We start from the raw sequence: 18,354 nt of genomic DNA on the forward strand, positions 1-18,354 counted from the left end.
TTTACAACAGCTCGAGTCGTACTCGTGCCACTGACCAATCAATAAAGTGAGTGGAGCAGGCACTTATGTTGGTAACAACAAGAGATAGAAAAGAGTAGAAAAGTGCCAGAAGACAATAGAGAATAAACATTTTTTTCGCGGCGGTTTGAACCTGCGATCTTATTGGTACGACAACTCCGCCTGGCCGGTGAGAGCGTGACTCTACCGTATGAGCTATCCACGAACCCCAAAAAATTCGTTTCAAACTCAGGTCATTCATTAATAGAGCCTTCTCTCACCGACTACTGGAGATCGCGGGTCCAACACACACACACAACCACGCGGAGTATTTAGCCAGCAGTTAAGCTTAATAGCCAATATTCTCAACACAAACATAATATAACATAGAAACAATTGACATTGCGTATGCTCCAGTATATGGGGTGAATTTTTAATTCAGAAAAGTGAGTGGAGCAGGCACTTATGTTGGTAACAACAAGAGATGAAGTGAGTAGAAAAGTGCAAGAAGACAATAGAGAATAAAAATAGCGGCGGTGATGGAGTTTGAACCTGCGACCTTATTGGTACAACTCCGCCTGGTCGGTGAGAGCGTGACTCTACCGTACGAGCTATCCACGAACCCCAAAAAATTCGTTTCAAACTCAGGTCATTCATTACTAGAGCCTTCTCTCACCGACTACTGGGCCCGTTCTAATGAACGCGGACTAGCGCTTAGTCCCGGACTATCTCTGACTTTAGTAAATGACTAGAAAAAATCGGATTTAATGTGAGCTGACTAAGCTAGTCCCAGACTAAAATCACGTCACCTTCGGACTAAGTTTGGCCAAGATTTAGTCACTTGCTCGAGTCGGACTTGATCGTTTAGTCTCTGACTAGTAACTAAGAAACGGCGTCAACAAAGTCAACAAAGATGGCGGCCAATGTTAGACGACTCGGTTCGCGAGAAAAAAATACATAGAAAAAGAATTATAACGACAAAAGTAATCTGTTGATATTTGTCAATACTAAAGGAAACGGTTTAAAGGTCACAGATCGTCGAAAGCACACATTTTTGTCCGGGAAACTAATAAATCTGATGAAGTTGAGTGACTCAGTGAGTCTGAGCCTGAGATTTCAGCTTCGCTTGGTTCGAAGTTTAGATTTAGATATTTAGAGAATAACAAACACACAACTAGACCTAGCTTATTTTTTAATATGAAAATTATGTTGTTTAGCTAAAACACCCCTACCCCCTTTTATTTTCTTTATTTTTGTGCCAAGCAAAGCAATGGGAAGTTACTCTCGATCACATGACGTGATTCGTATGACTATGACTATGACACTGTCATTGACAGTACTGCCAAAACAACTGTCAACACATGAAAATGGCGGCAGCTGTGCTGTTTCAAATTCGTCAGAGAACACTGATTCAACGGGAGAGGGTGTTTCGGGTCAGACTTAATCCCATCGATTCGTTTAACGACGATGAAATATACGAACATTTCCGTTTTCATCGTGAACACATTTTTATAATTTGTGATCTTGTAAAAGACGACCTTGATCGTCTTCTCTGGAGGAAAGGTTAGTATCTGTATTCATTTTAATTTTAATTCTAATCTCATACTAGACTAATCTTTAAAGAGAAGTTTTCTTATATTCTCATGCATCCAACCCTAAATCGGTGCGGGCAAGACTTCTTCTTCTTCTTCTCCTTCATCTTCACACCTCCTCGTCCTTCATCAACATCATCATGTTCATCTTCTTCTGCCACTTCTTCCTCCTCCTCTTCTTCTTCTCAACTGAACTAGTCAAACTAAGTGTTAGTGTTGGTAGATTTCTCTAATCATCACACACAAACCACTATGACTGTTACTGGTATGACATGGAATGGAAATTTTTTCACCGCTCTCTGGCACTATTGAATTTTGCATTCCCTTAACCAATTTTCGAGCTCTTGTCGGAGATTATTTTCACTGTAATTGTAATATTTTTGAAAGGGAACATTTTTCATTAGCAAAACCAGTTTAGAATTGAAGAAAAAAAAATTGTACAGTTGGACTGACAAATTGCTGAGGAGAATCAATCTTTAAAATAGGATTTTTCACTCGAGGCGATGGGGCAGCGTGGCTCAGCAGTATGGTCTTTGCTTTGTATCCAAAAGGTAATTAGTTTGATCACCCGTTGTACTGTGCGGCCTTGAGCAATCCATCTCGTCCTAGTTCCATTTGCGGCACTGCACTGCGGCTGATGTCTGGGTTATTCCAGTGTTCCCTTGGAATAGACGCTAAAGACAGACAAATTTCCCCATTGGATGAAAAAAGGGAATGTTATCTTTATATGCATATATGCTGGTCTGACATCCGAATGCAATATGGGCCTCGTTTAACATTGTTGCACTGGACATTATTTTGTGTAATTTTTTGAGATTTTCATTATAACAATGAGCTCATGATGTATTGGGTTATCAGACCTGCAAATTAGTGCACGTTGCCTTAAGGCTTAAGGAAAATTAGTTTATTTCATCCCAGCTTAAATGATGAGATTTACCGTTATAATATTATAATAAATGCGAGAGTAAAATACAAACTATGACACTATTTCAATACGAAGCAGAAATCAGAGCCATTCGAAACATTACAAGAAATACAAACAAAAAAAGAAAAGAAAAATATCGGATCGGAAGGTCCTGGGTTCGAGCCTCGTGCTCGGCGCATAGTTGAGTCCTTGGAAAAGACTCTTTACTCACATTCTCTCACCGTACTCAGGTGTAAAATGAGTACCTGGCCGTTAACAGTGTTGTCTTTGTCCGAAAAATTGTAATATCGCCTGACAGGCGTCATGTCCTGTCCTACATGTTAAATGTTGCTGTTGACCAGGGAACTGTTGTAAAGCGCTTTGAGCACATTTAATGGATATTGCGCTATATAAAGCTCAATTTAATTTAGTATGAATCAAGTAAAAATCCTCTCTTGCGGTTATACCAAAGCTGTTAAAAAATCGTAATATGTTGTTTCAAAACTTGTGTCGTGTTTTTAAAATTTCACTTCAAATACACATTACAAAGATGTTGTCGACGGTCAATTTAAATAAAGTATTTCACTGGATAGACTTTAAAAAGTGAAAGTAATACATTCGAGTACAGTTTCCTTGAACTTGAACTCATTCGAATATCCCAAATTTTTTCATTATTATTTTTAGTTGTCATTCCATTCCTTACTTGAACTAATTTCACCTAGCCAATGTAAAAAAGGATTTGATTAATTCAAGGTTTTATTTTAATGCGCCCTGTTATTTCGACCACCGAAAATTTACTGTTACATTGACAGTTACGTTTGTGTACAATATGATACACATGCATACACACAGGCACTCACACACTCCATTGTCATTTCGCATAATTGACACCTCTCTTACTTATTCTTATCACTTCGCCATTCATTCTAATTTCAATGCCACATGCCATGATTTGCTACTAGTTGGCTACGTCATTAAATGAATGATGTGATACAGGAACCTCCCAATAAAGTAAATAATAATTATAAATTTCCCTTTAATAGTCCTCATGCGGAAATTTGTCTTAGGGTTTATTCAATGGGAATACTGGAATAACTCCGGTGTCACCAACAGCACAGCGCTGCAAATTGAGCTAGGGAGAGATGGCTTGTTGATGGCCACATGCCATGGTGTATATTCGAACTAGGTATCTTTTGGGTACGAAGCAAAGACCATACTGGTGAGGCACAAGCGTCAAGTACAATGACATTTTTTTAAAAATTATTAAAATTTAGCTTTACATAGCGCAATATCCACTAAATGTGCTCAAAGCGCTTTACAAGGGGACACTGGTCAACAGCAACATTTAACATGTAGGACGAGACAAGCGCCTGTTAGGCGATATTACAATTTTTCGGACAAAGGCACCTCTGCTAACAGCCAGGTACTCATTTTACACATGAGTACAGTGAGAGAATGTGAGTAAAGAGCCTTTTCCAAGGACTCAACTATGTGCCGAGCGCGAGGCTCGAACCCAGGACCTTCCGATCCGAAAGCGAGTGTCATACCACTAGACCACATCTGCACAAAGACATCATGCTGAAAGTAATCGCATCAAATAGTTCTTCCTTCACTCCTTCAGAGCTGCAAGGCTGGTGTAGCGGGAGTTTATCTATGTTTCTTTAGTGTGAAACAGACAATAGTAATTGCTTGCTACCCCTTGGATAGGACACAGGTTTATTGTAAAGAACTTTCCACCAGATCTAACAAATACAGATTACCCACCCCATCATTCCTGGGTGGTCAGTGGGGTCAAATAAAAATCTCTACTTTGCCCTTAGCATGTAAAGCGAATACCCTAATAATTGAGCTAGAGGGACCAACTTCGCATCAAAGACCTGTTTAGATATCCTTAAATATTTGAAATGAAAAAAAAAATAATTTAATGAATAGCAGTCCTTCAGAGGCATGAAGCCCAAGGAGCCAGGGTTTATCCCGGTTTCTATGGCATGAAACAGACAATAACAATTGCTTGCTACCCTTTGAATAGGAAGGTAGTCTATCACAAAGTACTTTCATGAGATCTGACAGACTTAGCTACAGAAGCACAACCCCTCCGACTATCACTATCTCCCCCCCCCCCCCCCCCTTTCTACCACTTACATTACATCAGAAAAAGGGGCAAGTTGGAACAATGCAATGGTTTATTCCTCTGTTCCCCTCTCCTCTGCCTCCATCCATTCTAACCCCACTACTGGCAGTCACTACCACTACTAAATGCTCTTCAAAACTTGTAATAGTAAAGCACCATCCCAGTGATAAGAAAAGACATCATCAGGCTTCACATAAAAGCTCATTACCCAATCAGTTTTCATCAGGCACAGTTACTCAATCAGTCAGTTGTCACACATCATTCGCTTTATTAGGCATAGGACTATCAACATATTGATCAGTCAGTCACTTGCCTCCCACCCACTAGCCTTTTGTTGAGTCGTCATGGTATGTTACACAAAGTACATGGTTGTTAAAAGGTCACCCAATGACTATTACTCCCCCACCCTCATCCATCTCCATTCCCTGACGCCTGGGTTATTCCATTCTTCCCTTGGAACAGACCCTGAGACACATTTCTCCTATGGGATGAATAAAAGGAATTTTATTATTTTATAAGAGGCCATTGTGCGCGAGCTGTACTGTACGTAAGTTGACTACACTTCCTGATTTAGATTTTATTGCAGGTTTTAATATATGCAAAAATTTTCCTTCTCCCATTTTTAGGTCGTCTCTGATGCAATTTTATAAGTTACAAACTTGGTTCCTAAGTGGCCTGGTTCAGTGCATGATGCAAATTTTTTAGGAAATCTGGGCTATTCTTTGCATTTGAGGATCCACATCGCAGGGCTTTGGATGGTGTGATCCTTGGAGACAGTCGTTATATGTTAAGAAATTGGCTAATGACCCCAATACCAAAACCCCCAAAATAGAGGAGAAGAGGCATTTAACACCGCCCATCGTATCACAAAATGCACGATTGAAAGGTAAGTTTTACCAATCATATAATCCCACCCTCCAGGAAACAATAACATTTTGATAATTTTTGAAATTTAATATTTCAGGTTTATTTTTATATCCACTTTAACAATACAATTTGCAAATGATCAATGAAAATAAAAGAAAATTAACCAAAAAAAATAGTTGTAATCATACTGTCATTGTCATGCTAGTATAAACATTACATTTTTTTTTTTTTTGAAGAACTCAGATTAACCATTATATGTAATTCTTTCCCTTCTAATTGTAATTAAATGACTGAGAAAAAAAAAAAAAAAAAAATAAAAAGAGAGAGAGAGAGAGAGAGAGAGAGAGAGAGAGAGAGAGAGAGAGAGAGAGAGAGAGAGAGAGAGAAGAGAAAGAGAGAGAGAGAGAGAGAGAGAGAGAGAGAGAGAGAGAGAGGTCCATTTAATTTTAATTGGTTTTAAGTGTACATGTACAAGTACAAGCAATTATTGTCATTTCAACAGAGTCATTGGAGTGGTTAAAAGAAGATGGAATTGTCTCCATGACGAGCTCAGAATGACGCCTGACAGAGCCTGCAAGGTTATTTATGTGTTTTTGGCTCCACAACTTTGCTGTTGATGCTGGCCTACCCATGGAAGAAAACAACCGTAATGATGATGATGATGACAGCAATCATAACTTTTCTCCTATTGGGACTCGGGAAGGAGCATCTGAACAGAACGTCTTGCTGCTGGCAAGGCAGCCAGGCTGACTTTGATTAATAGTGCTTTTAGAAATATCGTTGAACCTCTCTAATCAGGAAATAAATATAATCATTAATGTAGTACATCACTCTGCAAGTATACTGTGTGCAGTATTCTTGTTGTGATGAGCTACATAAATGTCATACTGTTTTAATTATTGTTCCAGCTGGTCATATGGAAACACATTTCTATATCATATAACTACAAGTCGCCTATCAGGCATCTAGTACTCTTTGACTATCCCATTTTACTCCTTTTTACTGGCGCTGATGTGTTGCAAGTGCTGTAAAACCCTTAAAAACAAAAACAAACCTGTTTGGCAGGAAGTATTAAAGTGCATTCACTGTAATTTTTTCTGGAATGGGTCTGATGTAAATTGGAAAACTGAACAAGAATTCTCATGCCTGAGTCGGTTATCAAACAGAAAACAAAGGGGCATTAAAATTTTCTTTTTTTAAGGTCATCAAAATCCTGGGTTGAGCAATCAAATTTTAACTGCCCTATTGTCATAAGACAATTACATATTGTAAGACCTTTTGTATAAATCATTATACCAGCCGCTTAGCCAAAGCCCAGGATAGTCCCAAGTCACATTTGTGATAAGGGTCTTAAATCGCCATGCCACTGTACAAGTTTGTGACAATAGGCCAAAATAACAATCTGTATTTATTCCAGAGGATTTGTTCTACCAATAACATAAGGAACAATGGAGTGATTGTAGTAAAAAAAAGGCCTTAAACACTGCATGCATGCGATTTTAAGTAAATTTTAACAAAAACATATCAGCTCTATCAAAAGTACAGATTGAGATAAATACAGGACTAAAACCCCTCTAAATAACAATTAGAAAATCTCAAGAACCATTTTTTAAAAATGGTTTAAGGCAATTCATAAGACAGGTTTTAACTGCGATTTTCTAAGATACTATAGGCCAATTTTTTCTACACTATGGACAAATGTATTGCAACATGTCTCCATGGATTGCTTTAAACCATTTTTAAAATTGACTCAAAATACATGTGATTGAATTAATATTCAAATTCAAGACATTAGAAACCAATTGGGTCATGGATAGAAACTAAATTATGATGTCATTTGTGAACGCTCCCTGCTGTGATTTTCATACATGAATTAATTTCCTATAACTGTCATCTGCATTTTTTGCAGCCGCAAATCAGGGCGATCCGCAAATTTCCCAAATTTGGCAAATCGTGGCAAATTTTGGGAAAATTGGCAAATCGCGTGGCAAATTTTGGGGGAAAAAAAGAAGCGAAAACAAAATAACGAAAAAAAAGTGCGAAACTTGAGAAATGTTGCAGCTTTGCCTGGGCCCAAACCAAGGGAAGCTACTCTCTACGGATAATGATCTCATGCTCGCAGTGTATCTGCATACACTGCAATTCCCAATTTTTGTGATATTCCTCAGCATGAGTCTGATACTGGAATTATACATGTGACCCTATTTTGGAAGTCTGAGGCAGATTATGTTCTAGCTCTCGCTGCATTGGCGTCCCGGTATGCCTTCTCAACATGCTCGTCAGCTGATGTGGAGCGAAGTTTTTCTCTTTACAATCTTGTCTTGTCTTCCAGAAGGCGTAGACTCACAGAAAACAACATCAAAGGACTAGTTTTCCTTTACTACAATAAGTTTATCGATGCCTCTTTTTTTGAGTAGTAAAAGAAAACTAGGCCTTTGATGAGTCTGACTGAAAGTGTACGTTTGTTTGTGTGTATGTGTGTGTGATTGTCTAAAAGTTTGGGCGCATAAATCGCTTTACATTGTGTAAATTAATAAATGTAGCCTCCTTAAATGTAATAAATTGTCTTTTATAAATTTTTTTTTCTGTATCGCGTGTTAATTTTTACTGAAACGCTTAGTTCTCCTCGGCAAATTTTTTGGCAAATTTTGGTCTTTTTGGCAAATTTCTTGGCAAATTTTGGGGGTTTTTTGGGCAAATTTTAGGTCCCAATTTGGCAAAAAATGCAGATGACAGCTATAATATCAAGACATATAAAAAGAATAATTTAATTATAAGTAGTGTAATAATTAATATGCCTCATCTTAAATTTCATGTATTCAATTCTTATGGTATTTTGTTCAACAATGGAGTTGGGTTTTTTTTATAATGGAGTATTTCCGACTGCAGCCATTGATCCACTAATGGATTGTCAGTGATCTGTCATCTCCTCTTGGGGCCAGCTTGTCGTAATCTTTGGCTGATGCCATCTGAGGCATTCCACTCCTCTGGTGTATGGGGAAGAGTTTCTATTGTCAAATCATCTACTACAACTACTGACTCCACCACAGAGCAATCAACAAAACTGATTTCATTAATCTCACTCATATCCATCTGTCTGGCTAGTGTTGAAGCTGTGGAGGAAAAAAATCTTTAGAACATCTTTTTCACTGCATTGAAACAAAACATGATTATATCTGTGAATTATGAAACTGGCCACATTATGAAATCAAGTGGTGCTGAAATCAAAAACGTCATTTCATTTTGAAACTTCTCTGATCCCACATAGTCTTCAGGTCAAAGTCAGAATTTGGAATGATAAAAACTTTTGAACAATGTTATCTCCTTAAGCAACATGAAATGCTGGCCATTTAATTGAGATGATTTTAGAACCACATCCCACTTTTTAAACAAATCCTTATAAACTGTTTGTCAGTGCTTAAAAGTGTTAATATAAATATATTTGAGAAAACAATGGACTCAGCAACAGTATGCATTTTTGTTTTATTTCCTTGTAAATCATCTTTTTGTTTGAGTATTTTTCTCTAAGGGGGAACCAGTATTTTTTTTTACATATGTAATATGTGATAAGTAAGCATTTGAGTGTGTTCCTCTTAATGGGGACCTGTGCTTGTGCCTGGACGACACTTTTAGGTGACTTCAAACTAAGTCCACCGATGGCATGCTCTTGGAATCTACATCCATTCCATATAAGAACCATTCCCTTTTTGTTTTACTTATTAGTGCTTTGAATTGTTAATCTAGAATTGCTTGACTATCCATTTGCATCCTTTTTACTGGTGCTGAAATGACCTAAACATGTCGCAAGCAATTAAAAACAGAAGAGGATTTATAATTCTAGAACATTTTGTTCCTTTTTACTGGCACTGATATGACCTTAATGTGTTGCAAGCGCCGTAAAACCATTAAAAACAAACAAATAAAGAATGTTGATTAAACAAAATCAAACAACCACACTTATGTTATACTTCGTGGTCCCACTGTCACTTCAATGTCCCCCATTTTGACCAACTTGTTAGCCGTGATAGTCCTTTCAGTACTGTTGTCAATGTTAAATACACTGTTAGTGGCTATGTGGTCTTGTGGTATGACACTCGTTTTCGGATCGGAAGGTCCTGGCCTGAGCCTCGCTCGGCGCATAGTTGAGTCCTTGGAAAAGACTCTTTACTCACATTCTCTCACCGTACTCAGGTGTAAAATGAGTACCTGGCCGTTAACAGTGTTGTCTCTGTCCGAAAAATTGTAATATCGCCTAACAGACGTCATGTCCCGTTTCTAAATGTTGCTGTTGGTCAGGGACCCCTTGTAAAGCGCTTTGAGCACGTTTGTGTTTATTGCTATATACAAAAGCTCATTTAAACAAATTTTTCTTTATTCTTTCGGGTGAAATTCTATTAATAATTTAATGACTTTGTAGCAAAAGAATTATGCTTACTGATTATGGTGTAATCTCCAAGATTACAGTCAGATATGTCAATAATAATTCTGGCTGGACTGGGATTCGGAACCAAACTCTCAGTGCCCATTACTGTAAAGAAAATTGTTGATAAATTTGAATTAAATGAAGTATAGAATTCACAAGTTGCACTTCAAGTCCAGATTACCCATTACAAACTTAATGAGGAGGAACACAGTGGTGTTTTTTTTTAAAGGTGAATTGTTATGAAATTATAATGATTTTAATTCTATTTATATCAATTTTAATATGATACGATATCAATTGATTTTTAATGTAAAATTTGCATCATATAATTACCGGTCTCTGGCTCTTTTTTTTTTTTTAACCATGAAATGCATCCAAGTGTAATCTTATCTTCTGATCTTGAGACCCATGAATCCCAGAAATAACAAATCTGCTGGGAATTGAACCCATGACACTTTGATTCATATGCAAGCATGATAACTCGCTGTGCCATTGGCTTGCCCTAAATAAAACACTAAATGAAACAAAATAAATCTTTACAGGACCCAACTCCAAAGTGGAATTTCAATACAATGTTGCATGATGCCACTTTGACGATTTGTGATAAAAAATACATGGCAATCCCTTATGACACAAAAGCTCTTGCTCCATCACTTATTTCAAATTTGAAATATTCATATAATTTTGTCAGCTACTTCAGGATTGATGGTGTAAAGTAAATTTCAAGATTTTAACTACCATTGAATTATTAAATGTGAATAATCTTGTTTTGATACTCGACTTCAGCCTTCATTTATTCTTTTAATGTTTTTAAAATTGAGAAAAAATCAAGAGGGAACGTGTCCCAGAGGCAGTTGTTAGATATGCAATAGAGGTGATATACTTTTGAGACTTAACTACCAAAAGAGGATAGTTATGTTAGAGAAAAATGAATCAGTGCATAGGCAATTGTAAGGATGTCAATATTAGACGATCACAAAAGATGCATGCATACATAGTACAAATTACTTGTTTAAAATATTGTAAGGTACTATTTGTATTCATGTCAGGCAGCCCCAGAGACCAGCGATCACATCGTCCTCCACTGTCCAGTCACTAAACTTGAAGGTGGCTATGAAACCGTCCTTAGGGTGGAGGAAGACTTTAGAAGCTGGGTTGACGAAATAAATTTGGAGGTGTAGCCATATGCTACTACTACTACTTTATTCATGGAATGCCTAGATGACAGCCTTTTACATTTGTATACAGAACAATGTATGGAACTATTATAATTGCAGAAATTTACCTTGAATACCATCAACAATGTTACTACACTCGCCAATAATGACGAGTACCGGTACTTGTTCAGTAAAGATTGAAGAGGGTCCTGGTTTCCCCCTCCAGTCTGCTTTACATAATCAACATGACTTTGGACTATTCTTTTCGTGTCCTTGAATTTTTTTTATAGCTCCATCACTGAACGGTTTTTGAGAATTCCGCATTGACTCTCATTCTGATCTTTTCCCAAACCTGAAAATGAAAAAGGAGAAAAAAATATGTAAATCAACGATTATGTAATGAGATTGTTGAGGACATTCATTTTGCACTGGAATCAGTTCTATTGATTGCTTTTTGTTGCCATAAAATCTTTATTTATTATTATGGTTGTAGCAAACTTTACTTGTATAATTAGTCTGTATCCTTTAAATTATTTGCATAAAAAATGTCATGCTTTTGAGTGTAGATTATTATCAGTCATACCTCTTAAATTGGCATTTTATCATTAAATATTTGTAGGGTCTGACTGGAGAGGGTGAAGATTTATTTCTTGCTTATCAAATGTACTCGGGTAGGTCGCCCTAAATCTGTATGCTTTTCTATACCTCAAATTCCAACAGCTCTAACTGCAATTATTTGACATCTTTTGTTAGTTTGATGTAAATACATATGAGGTATTATCAGTTAACCTTGCTTAAAAACCGAAAATAGATACCAAACCCCCTCACCCCAAATATGTATGCTCATGCCCCAAACCCGTATACGGCTTGCCCTAAACCAGTACAGCATTAAATTAGTCTCCTAATTTTTCAAAATTTCATAATTTTTTTAATATGATAATGTTGTGGTAGAATTTCATTTATAATTAGTTTTTAAAAATATTTTCTAAAAGACAAAAAAAAATAAAAAAATTGAGCATATATAAAGAGCATTATCCTAGCATTTACGTTTGTTGCGGTTATAACTTTTGACGCATTAGCGATTTTCTGTTATTTTTTGCACTGAAAAAAAAAAAAAAAAAGAATAAATAAAGACACAGCTTGGGAATTTTTTTTAAAAAGAAAAAAAACAACCTTTTACTTTTAGAAAGAAGTTTATTTTCACTTCCACTTCATTTCGAATTTTTCTGGTTGACTTGTTCTAAATATTCAAGTGAGTTGAAAGCTTAAAACTTTTGTCATTTTTTGTGGCAACTGACACAGATGCTAGATTTGTATACGGCTAAACATGCTCAAAGCTCTGTAAGGGGCTCCAAGCCAATAGCAACACCGCAATATCACAACTTTTCCCCGACAGAGTCATTACTTTTAATGGCCAATTACTCAATAAGGAGCCTTTTCCAATGACTCGACTTTGAACCACTCAGGGAGGGACTTGAATCTTGGGCCTACGGGTCCAAATGCAAGTGTCATACTACAAGACAACAAAGCCCCACTTAGTAGGGGCAAAGAGGAAGGGTGAAATTTATTGCCTAACCTCCGCACTACACTACATCTATTTATATTGTTTATTGATAAATTATGGGTGCCATGTCGGCTATTATGATGCTTTAAAATTTTCATTGAACATGCCAACCTGTTTTTTTTCATTTTTTTTCCATTAATTTTCTTTTTTTTTTTTTTAGAAACCCGAGACCGGGTTGCCACCTTGCCTGTTCTTGCCAAGTAGGTAGTAAAAGGGTGGATCAGAGAGCAGAGCAGGGAGATAGGAAGTAGATAAACACGAGGTATACAAATACAAAGCAACATTGTGAGTGACAGGGACCTACAGTAGGCACTTGCAAGAATTTTTCAAAATAGTGGCTATGGGTATTAATTTAGCGTAGAAAAATAAAGGGGAGTGAAACATTAACTAGAGTGAAAAAAGTATCGCTCTATCTCCACTGGTTAAAAAGTTATGACCGTTTATGTGGAGGAAAATCTCTATATAGCTTAATAGGAAAAAAATGTGACGAAAGCACAGCATCCCAATGCATAATCAAGTTTAATTCAGAAACAGCTTCAGATACAACTTTGAAATTTTTACATGTGGTAAATCATCTCTGTAATACATTGCAAACAGAAAATGAATTATTTATTGAGAAAGAAAAGTATAGTTTAGAGCTGAGACAGCTGAAATCAAGGAAAAATAGATCACGACATACAAATGAATGACCTATTGGAATTTTGGAAAAGTCAATAATAGAATATTTATTCACATGAAGATAAACCAAATACACCACTGAATCGGCGTCATTTAGTTGTTCACTTTGAACTTTTCAAAATGAAAATAGACCTCATAAAAGCAAAGATATGGACTGACAAATGTTTGAGGTGGTGTATTAGCCTACTCTACAGTCCTACAGATGCCCAGTGTCAGTGACCGTGCTGTAGCCTATTTTTATTTCATTTCATGATAGACCAAATACACCACTGAATCGGCGTCATTTAGTTGTTCACTTTGAACCTTTCATAATGAAAATAGACCTCATAAAAGCAAAGATATGGACTGACAAATGTTTGAGGTGGTGTATTAGCCTACAGTCTACAGTCCTACAGATGCCCAATGTCAGTGACCGTGCTATAGCCTATTTTTATTTCATTTCATTAGTGACAAAGAAAAAATATATGTACTTCTCTTTTTTTTCGCACTGTCACGGAGTGCTGCAATCTCGACATAATTGTATTTTCCAGGAGGGCTGCAGTTTCAGGGTTTGAAAAGTTATAGTTTTTCTCTTGTTGAGCTCCATTTTCGTCAATGAATTTCAAAAGGAAATAGAATCTAAACAAAACGAAAGCGGATGTAGCGCTGATTAAATCTTTTGCGTCAGAAGAACCCAAACAGCAGCACAAAATAACCGATAGAGTCAAGGGATAGGTCAGGACTAGGTCAGGACTAGCCACGCCCATTTCTAGGCTAAAGCCCAGCTAGTCCGAGACTAAATAATGCTCATTGAATCCGATTTTTTTTAGACACTTACTAAGTTTGGGCTAAAGACTAGCTAGTCATTTACTAGACTAGTAAATTACTAAAGTTAGTCCGCGTTCATTAGAACGGGCCCTGGAGACCGCAGGTCCAACACACACACAACCAACGCGAAGTATTTAGCCAGCAGTTAAGCTTAATAGCCAATATTCTCTACACAAACATATAACATAGAAACAATTGAGACATTGAGTATGCTCCCTCCGGTATATGGGGTGAATTTTTAATTCAGAAAAGTGAGTGGAGCAGGCACTTATGTTGGTAACAACAAGAGATGAAGTGAGTAGAAAAGGGCCAGAAGACAATAAAGAATAACATTTTTTTATGGGTAACAGGTACAACACAATTGCAATTAATTAGGTGGCTGCGAGTAAGAAAGCCATAATGACTCAGTTCGAAGTCAAGATGCCTCCTCATGCCACAGTCATAGCACACGGCAAGCGTGAAATGTAATCGCCTAGTTGTACCGTGGGAATACGGCTGGAAGCTTTCTCAACCTTTAAAGCCACACATTGTACTGATTGGTCACAACAAGAGATGAAGTGAGTAGAAAAGTGCCAGAAGACAATAGAGAATAAATTTTTTTTTCGCACCCTTGTCCCTTTTAACTTGAGTGTGAGACTCTATGTGTGTTTATTGATACTTCGAGTGTTTATCTGATTGTGCAGTGTCTGTTTTTATTTATTTTTTTTTTTTTAAAATATTTTAATTAATTGCTATTAAGTGTGACGAATCACGTTGATTACCTGTTGACTATCAGTACCCGTTCTTTGAATAGGGAAAATAAACTTTTGATTAAAAGTCTAGATCCCCATCAGCCAGAAGATTTTGTGCTCACTATTAAAGACGGGAAGCAGAATCGGTCATTTAATAAAGATTGGTATAGTCGTTTTCCTTGGCTTACGGTGAGCATAAGAAGAGTTTATTTTGTTATAATTGTATTTTGTTTGGCGATAACAGCAATACAGAATTGTCTTGGACAAGAAGTGGATTTGCCTATTCGAAAAATTTAACACAGAGAGCATTGAACCGCCAGAAGTCTAATTTACATTTAAATAGCACCACTAGATTGAAAACCCTCGGTACTGTTCACATAGGTGCACAGCAGATTGACAGTGGCTATCGCTTATCCTTAGCCAGGAATAATGAACAAGAACAGACAAATTTTAGGTAAAATAATTGAGTGCATCAAATTTTGTGGAATTCATGAGCTACCGTTAAGAGGCCATGATGAAAGACAATCTTCGTCAAATAGAGGTGTGTTTCTAGACCTTGTTGACTTATTAGCGACTTTTGATGAACAATTATCAACCTCATTTGCAGACAACGACCGTCTGTAGATACACATCAGCGCAAATACAGAATGAAATCTTAGATTGTATTTATGAGGTGTATATTGACGAAATTAAGAAAAGTATTGGCAATACAAATTTTGTTTCTGTTGAAGCTGATGAGACGACCGATGTCTCGTGCCGCTCACAGTTTGTTATCATCCTTCGTTTTATTCAAGATGGAGAACCTGTTGAACGATTTTTTTAATTTGTTGACGTCCAGGACAGGACAGCAATTGGTTTGTCAACTACTCTAAAAGAGGAGCTTCTGCAATTTGACATTAAAAACAAGCTGATTGCACAAACCTATGATGGGGCCTTTGTCATGAGCGGTGCTTCAGGCGGTGTGCAGACATTGATGAGAATTGACTACCCACGGGCCCATTTTGTGAATTGTTATGCGCATCAGACTAATCTTATTCTAAAGAAAGTGAGTAGTGTAGTATCAGAAGCGAGAGTGTTCTTTTCCAATCTCTCGTGATTTTCTACTTTCTTTAATTCATCGACAAAGCGAGCCGATGTACTTAGAAATGTCACAGACCGTTCGCTTCCTCGCACCTGTTAAACAAGGTGGAATTTTCAGTCCCGGGTGCTGAAATATGTTTCTGACAATAGAAGTGCAATTCTAGAGTGTTTGCAGTTTGCAGACAATCATTAACTCTGATATTTGGGATGACACCACAGTTTGTGAAGCAGTCGGCCTCTCATCTCTGCTTCAAGATGATTTTTTTCTTATACTTTTTAGAGTTTTTCAATAAGGTGATTTATCACACTGATATTTTGTTTAAGCAATTCCAGTCAAGAATTACTACTGTCATCGAAGTGAATGACACGCTAACTGCTTTCTGTAATTCAATAAAACGCATTAGAAGCGAGCTTGTAGAAGAACGTTTGTGCTCTGGAAGAAAGCGACGAATAGTTGACGTGAGTGTTCCCTCAAAATAAGTTTGCGATGTACTCCTTGGCCAAATTAAAGATCGTTTTAGTCAGTCAAACTTTTTAGCTTCATTTGCTGTTTTAAACCCTGCTTCCTTTGAAACTCACAAAGAACAGTTTCCCACACAACATATTGATACTTTGGTAGAGAACTATCCCTTTTTGGCCAAGGATGCAGTCAAATGAGCTCAGTGTGATTTATTCAAATGAAACGTTTAGCCCAGAAAGAGTTTCAAGTATAACACAGTTGTACAAAACACCTCGCGAGCACATTCGAGCAAGTCCTAACCACACCAGTTTCGTCATCGGAACCCGAGCGATGTTTCAGTACATTGAAAAGGATAAAAACATTTATTCGAAACTCAATGGGTCAAGAGAGACGAAACGCCTTAGCTGTGCTTTCGATTCATAGCGACATTGTCAGCAAGGATGGAAACTTCAGCAATGACAAAGTGCTTGAAAAGTTTGCTACCTCCAAAGACAGGCGAAGCAATTTCATATACAAAGTCTAAATTCCCCGTTTGCTTGGTGAGTGCTTTTCAAATTGCAATATATTAATACTAGTTACAAAGTCTGAACTGAATGAGTGTATGAATCGTACGAACAGGAGGTATAAATTGCTTCAGTTCCTCTCTCTCTCTCTCTCTCTCTCTCTCTCTCTCTCTCTCTCTCTCTCTCTCTCTCTCTCTCTCTCTCTCTCTCTCATCCATAACTAAAACATCCTATGCGACAAATCTCAAATCCTGCCCCATGCTCCTAAATGACCAGGCTACGCCGCTGATCTCAGGATCATATTATAGATATATCCAAAATCCATCAACGAGACGGTTATGATAATTTGGTACTCTTTCCAAATGGTTTAACAACAAAGTTGAGCAATGTTTCCTCTATGCCTTCATTTCATTGGTCAACAGACGACAATTCTACCTTACAAAAATATTTGGATATGGCTTAAACCAAATGTTTGGCAAAGGATTGCCACGACTCATCCACGAGACAACTTAGTCTCAAAACTGACTGTGAATCGTACATCATCAATAGGAACAAGATCTCTGACAATCGAAACAACCCTCTAAGACTATAAGTGAGTGTTGTACGTGCCTGCTTCATCCTTGATGTTTTGTCTTGTGACTCCGTGCATCGAAGATCATCGCACCTGTAAGTGTGGTGAGAACAAATGGATGTTTTAAAGAGGTCACACTTGGACTTTCCTACCAACCGACGTATGGGGTTAGTGCAACATTGTTGTTATGGACAGTATTTTGCGTCATTTTTTTTAGATTTCCGTTAAAACATTTGAGCCCATAAGGAATTGGGTTATCAGGCCCGCAAATAAGTGCACGTCGCTACCAACAATTTGACAACGATTCCTTTCCAATAAATACTATTTTTCCTATAAAATTTCAGATGGTTTCTATCCTTCCAGATAAAAAAAAATTAATTACCGAACGCATAGTGAATCGATTATTTGTGCCACCCCCCCCCCCCCCCCCCCCCCATCCCCATAGACGCCAAATTGCTGTGCTGAACTAATATTCTTCCTACGGAGTGACTATTCGTCAGTACTGACCCCCAGACGCTAGCATCTGGGGGTCAGTACTGACGAACAGGCACCAGCGTCTGGGGGTCAGCACTGACTAATAGGTACTGGTCAGGGTTGCCAGATTATTTTTCAACAAAATGCCAGGGGAAGACTCAAAAAATGCCAAAACACTCAAAAAAATGCCAAAGTCTGTTGACTCCCACCCCCACTAAGAAAACTACTCACTTTTGATAGACAATTTACTATCATATCCTGGTGGCTTGCGTGTTTTCTTTTCTTTTTTTTTTTTTGAATTATACTGAATTTCCTGTTGGGGTAATGAAATAATTAAGAAAAGGTGTCATTTGAAGTATAATATACAAGAAAAGAAAATGCCAAATGAAAATGCCAAATGCCAAATGATTTTTCT

The 18,354-nt window shown here is 37.4% G+C and overlaps 1 protein-coding gene and 1 long non-coding RNA gene across 2 annotated transcripts; one reads left to right on the plus strand and one right to left on the minus strand.

The window, feature by feature from the left end:
- The first annotated feature begins 1,291 nt into the window (after positions 1 to 1,291).
- On the plus strand, positions 1,292 to 7,524 carry LOC144967668 (uncharacterized). Its single transcript, XR_013644434.1, has 3 exons — positions 1,292 to 1,560; positions 5,251 to 5,510; positions 5,994 to 7,524. It is a non-coding gene; the product is annotated as an uncharacterized LOC144967668 (long non-coding RNA).
- Positions 7,525 to 8,464: 940 nt separating this feature from the next.
- LOC144967667 (uncharacterized) lies at positions 8,465 to 14,204 on the minus strand. Its single transcript, XM_078905197.1, has 4 exons — positions 13,784 to 14,204; positions 11,200 to 11,423; positions 9,927 to 10,019; positions 8,465 to 8,604 (listed from the first exon to the last, which is right to left on the minus strand). Exons 1-2 carry the CDS (start codon positions 14,057 to 14,059, stop codon positions 11,367 to 11,369), a joined length of 333 nt encoding a protein of 110 aa, XP_078761323.1. The 5' UTR covers positions 14,060 to 14,204; the 3' UTR covers positions 8,465 to 8,604; positions 9,927 to 10,019; positions 11,200 to 11,366.
- Between the last annotated feature and the right edge of the window lie 4,150 nt (positions 14,205 to 18,354).

This window comes from Berghia stephanieae, chromosome 3 (genome assembly GCF_034508935.2).
Source record: "Berghia stephanieae isolate SIO BIC M18660-M18661 chromosome 3, UCSD_Bste_1.3, whole genome shotgun sequence".
In the NCBI taxonomy this organism is placed as follows: domain Eukaryota; kingdom Metazoa; phylum Mollusca; class Gastropoda; order Nudibranchia; family Aeolidiidae; genus Berghia; species Berghia stephanieae.

What these genes read in the sequence shown, in the direction of transcription:
- LOC144967667 (XM_078905197.1), bottom strand. Translation starts at nt 14,059, where the DNA reads ATGGGCGTGGCTAGTCCTGACCTAGTCCTGACCTATCCCTTGACTCTA. An exon ending in CAGTGCGAAAAAAAAGAGAA is followed by an intron (nt 11,424 to 13,783) that starts GTACATATATTT and finishes TTTCATTTTCAG; the next exon opens with GTTTGGGAAAAGATCAGAAT.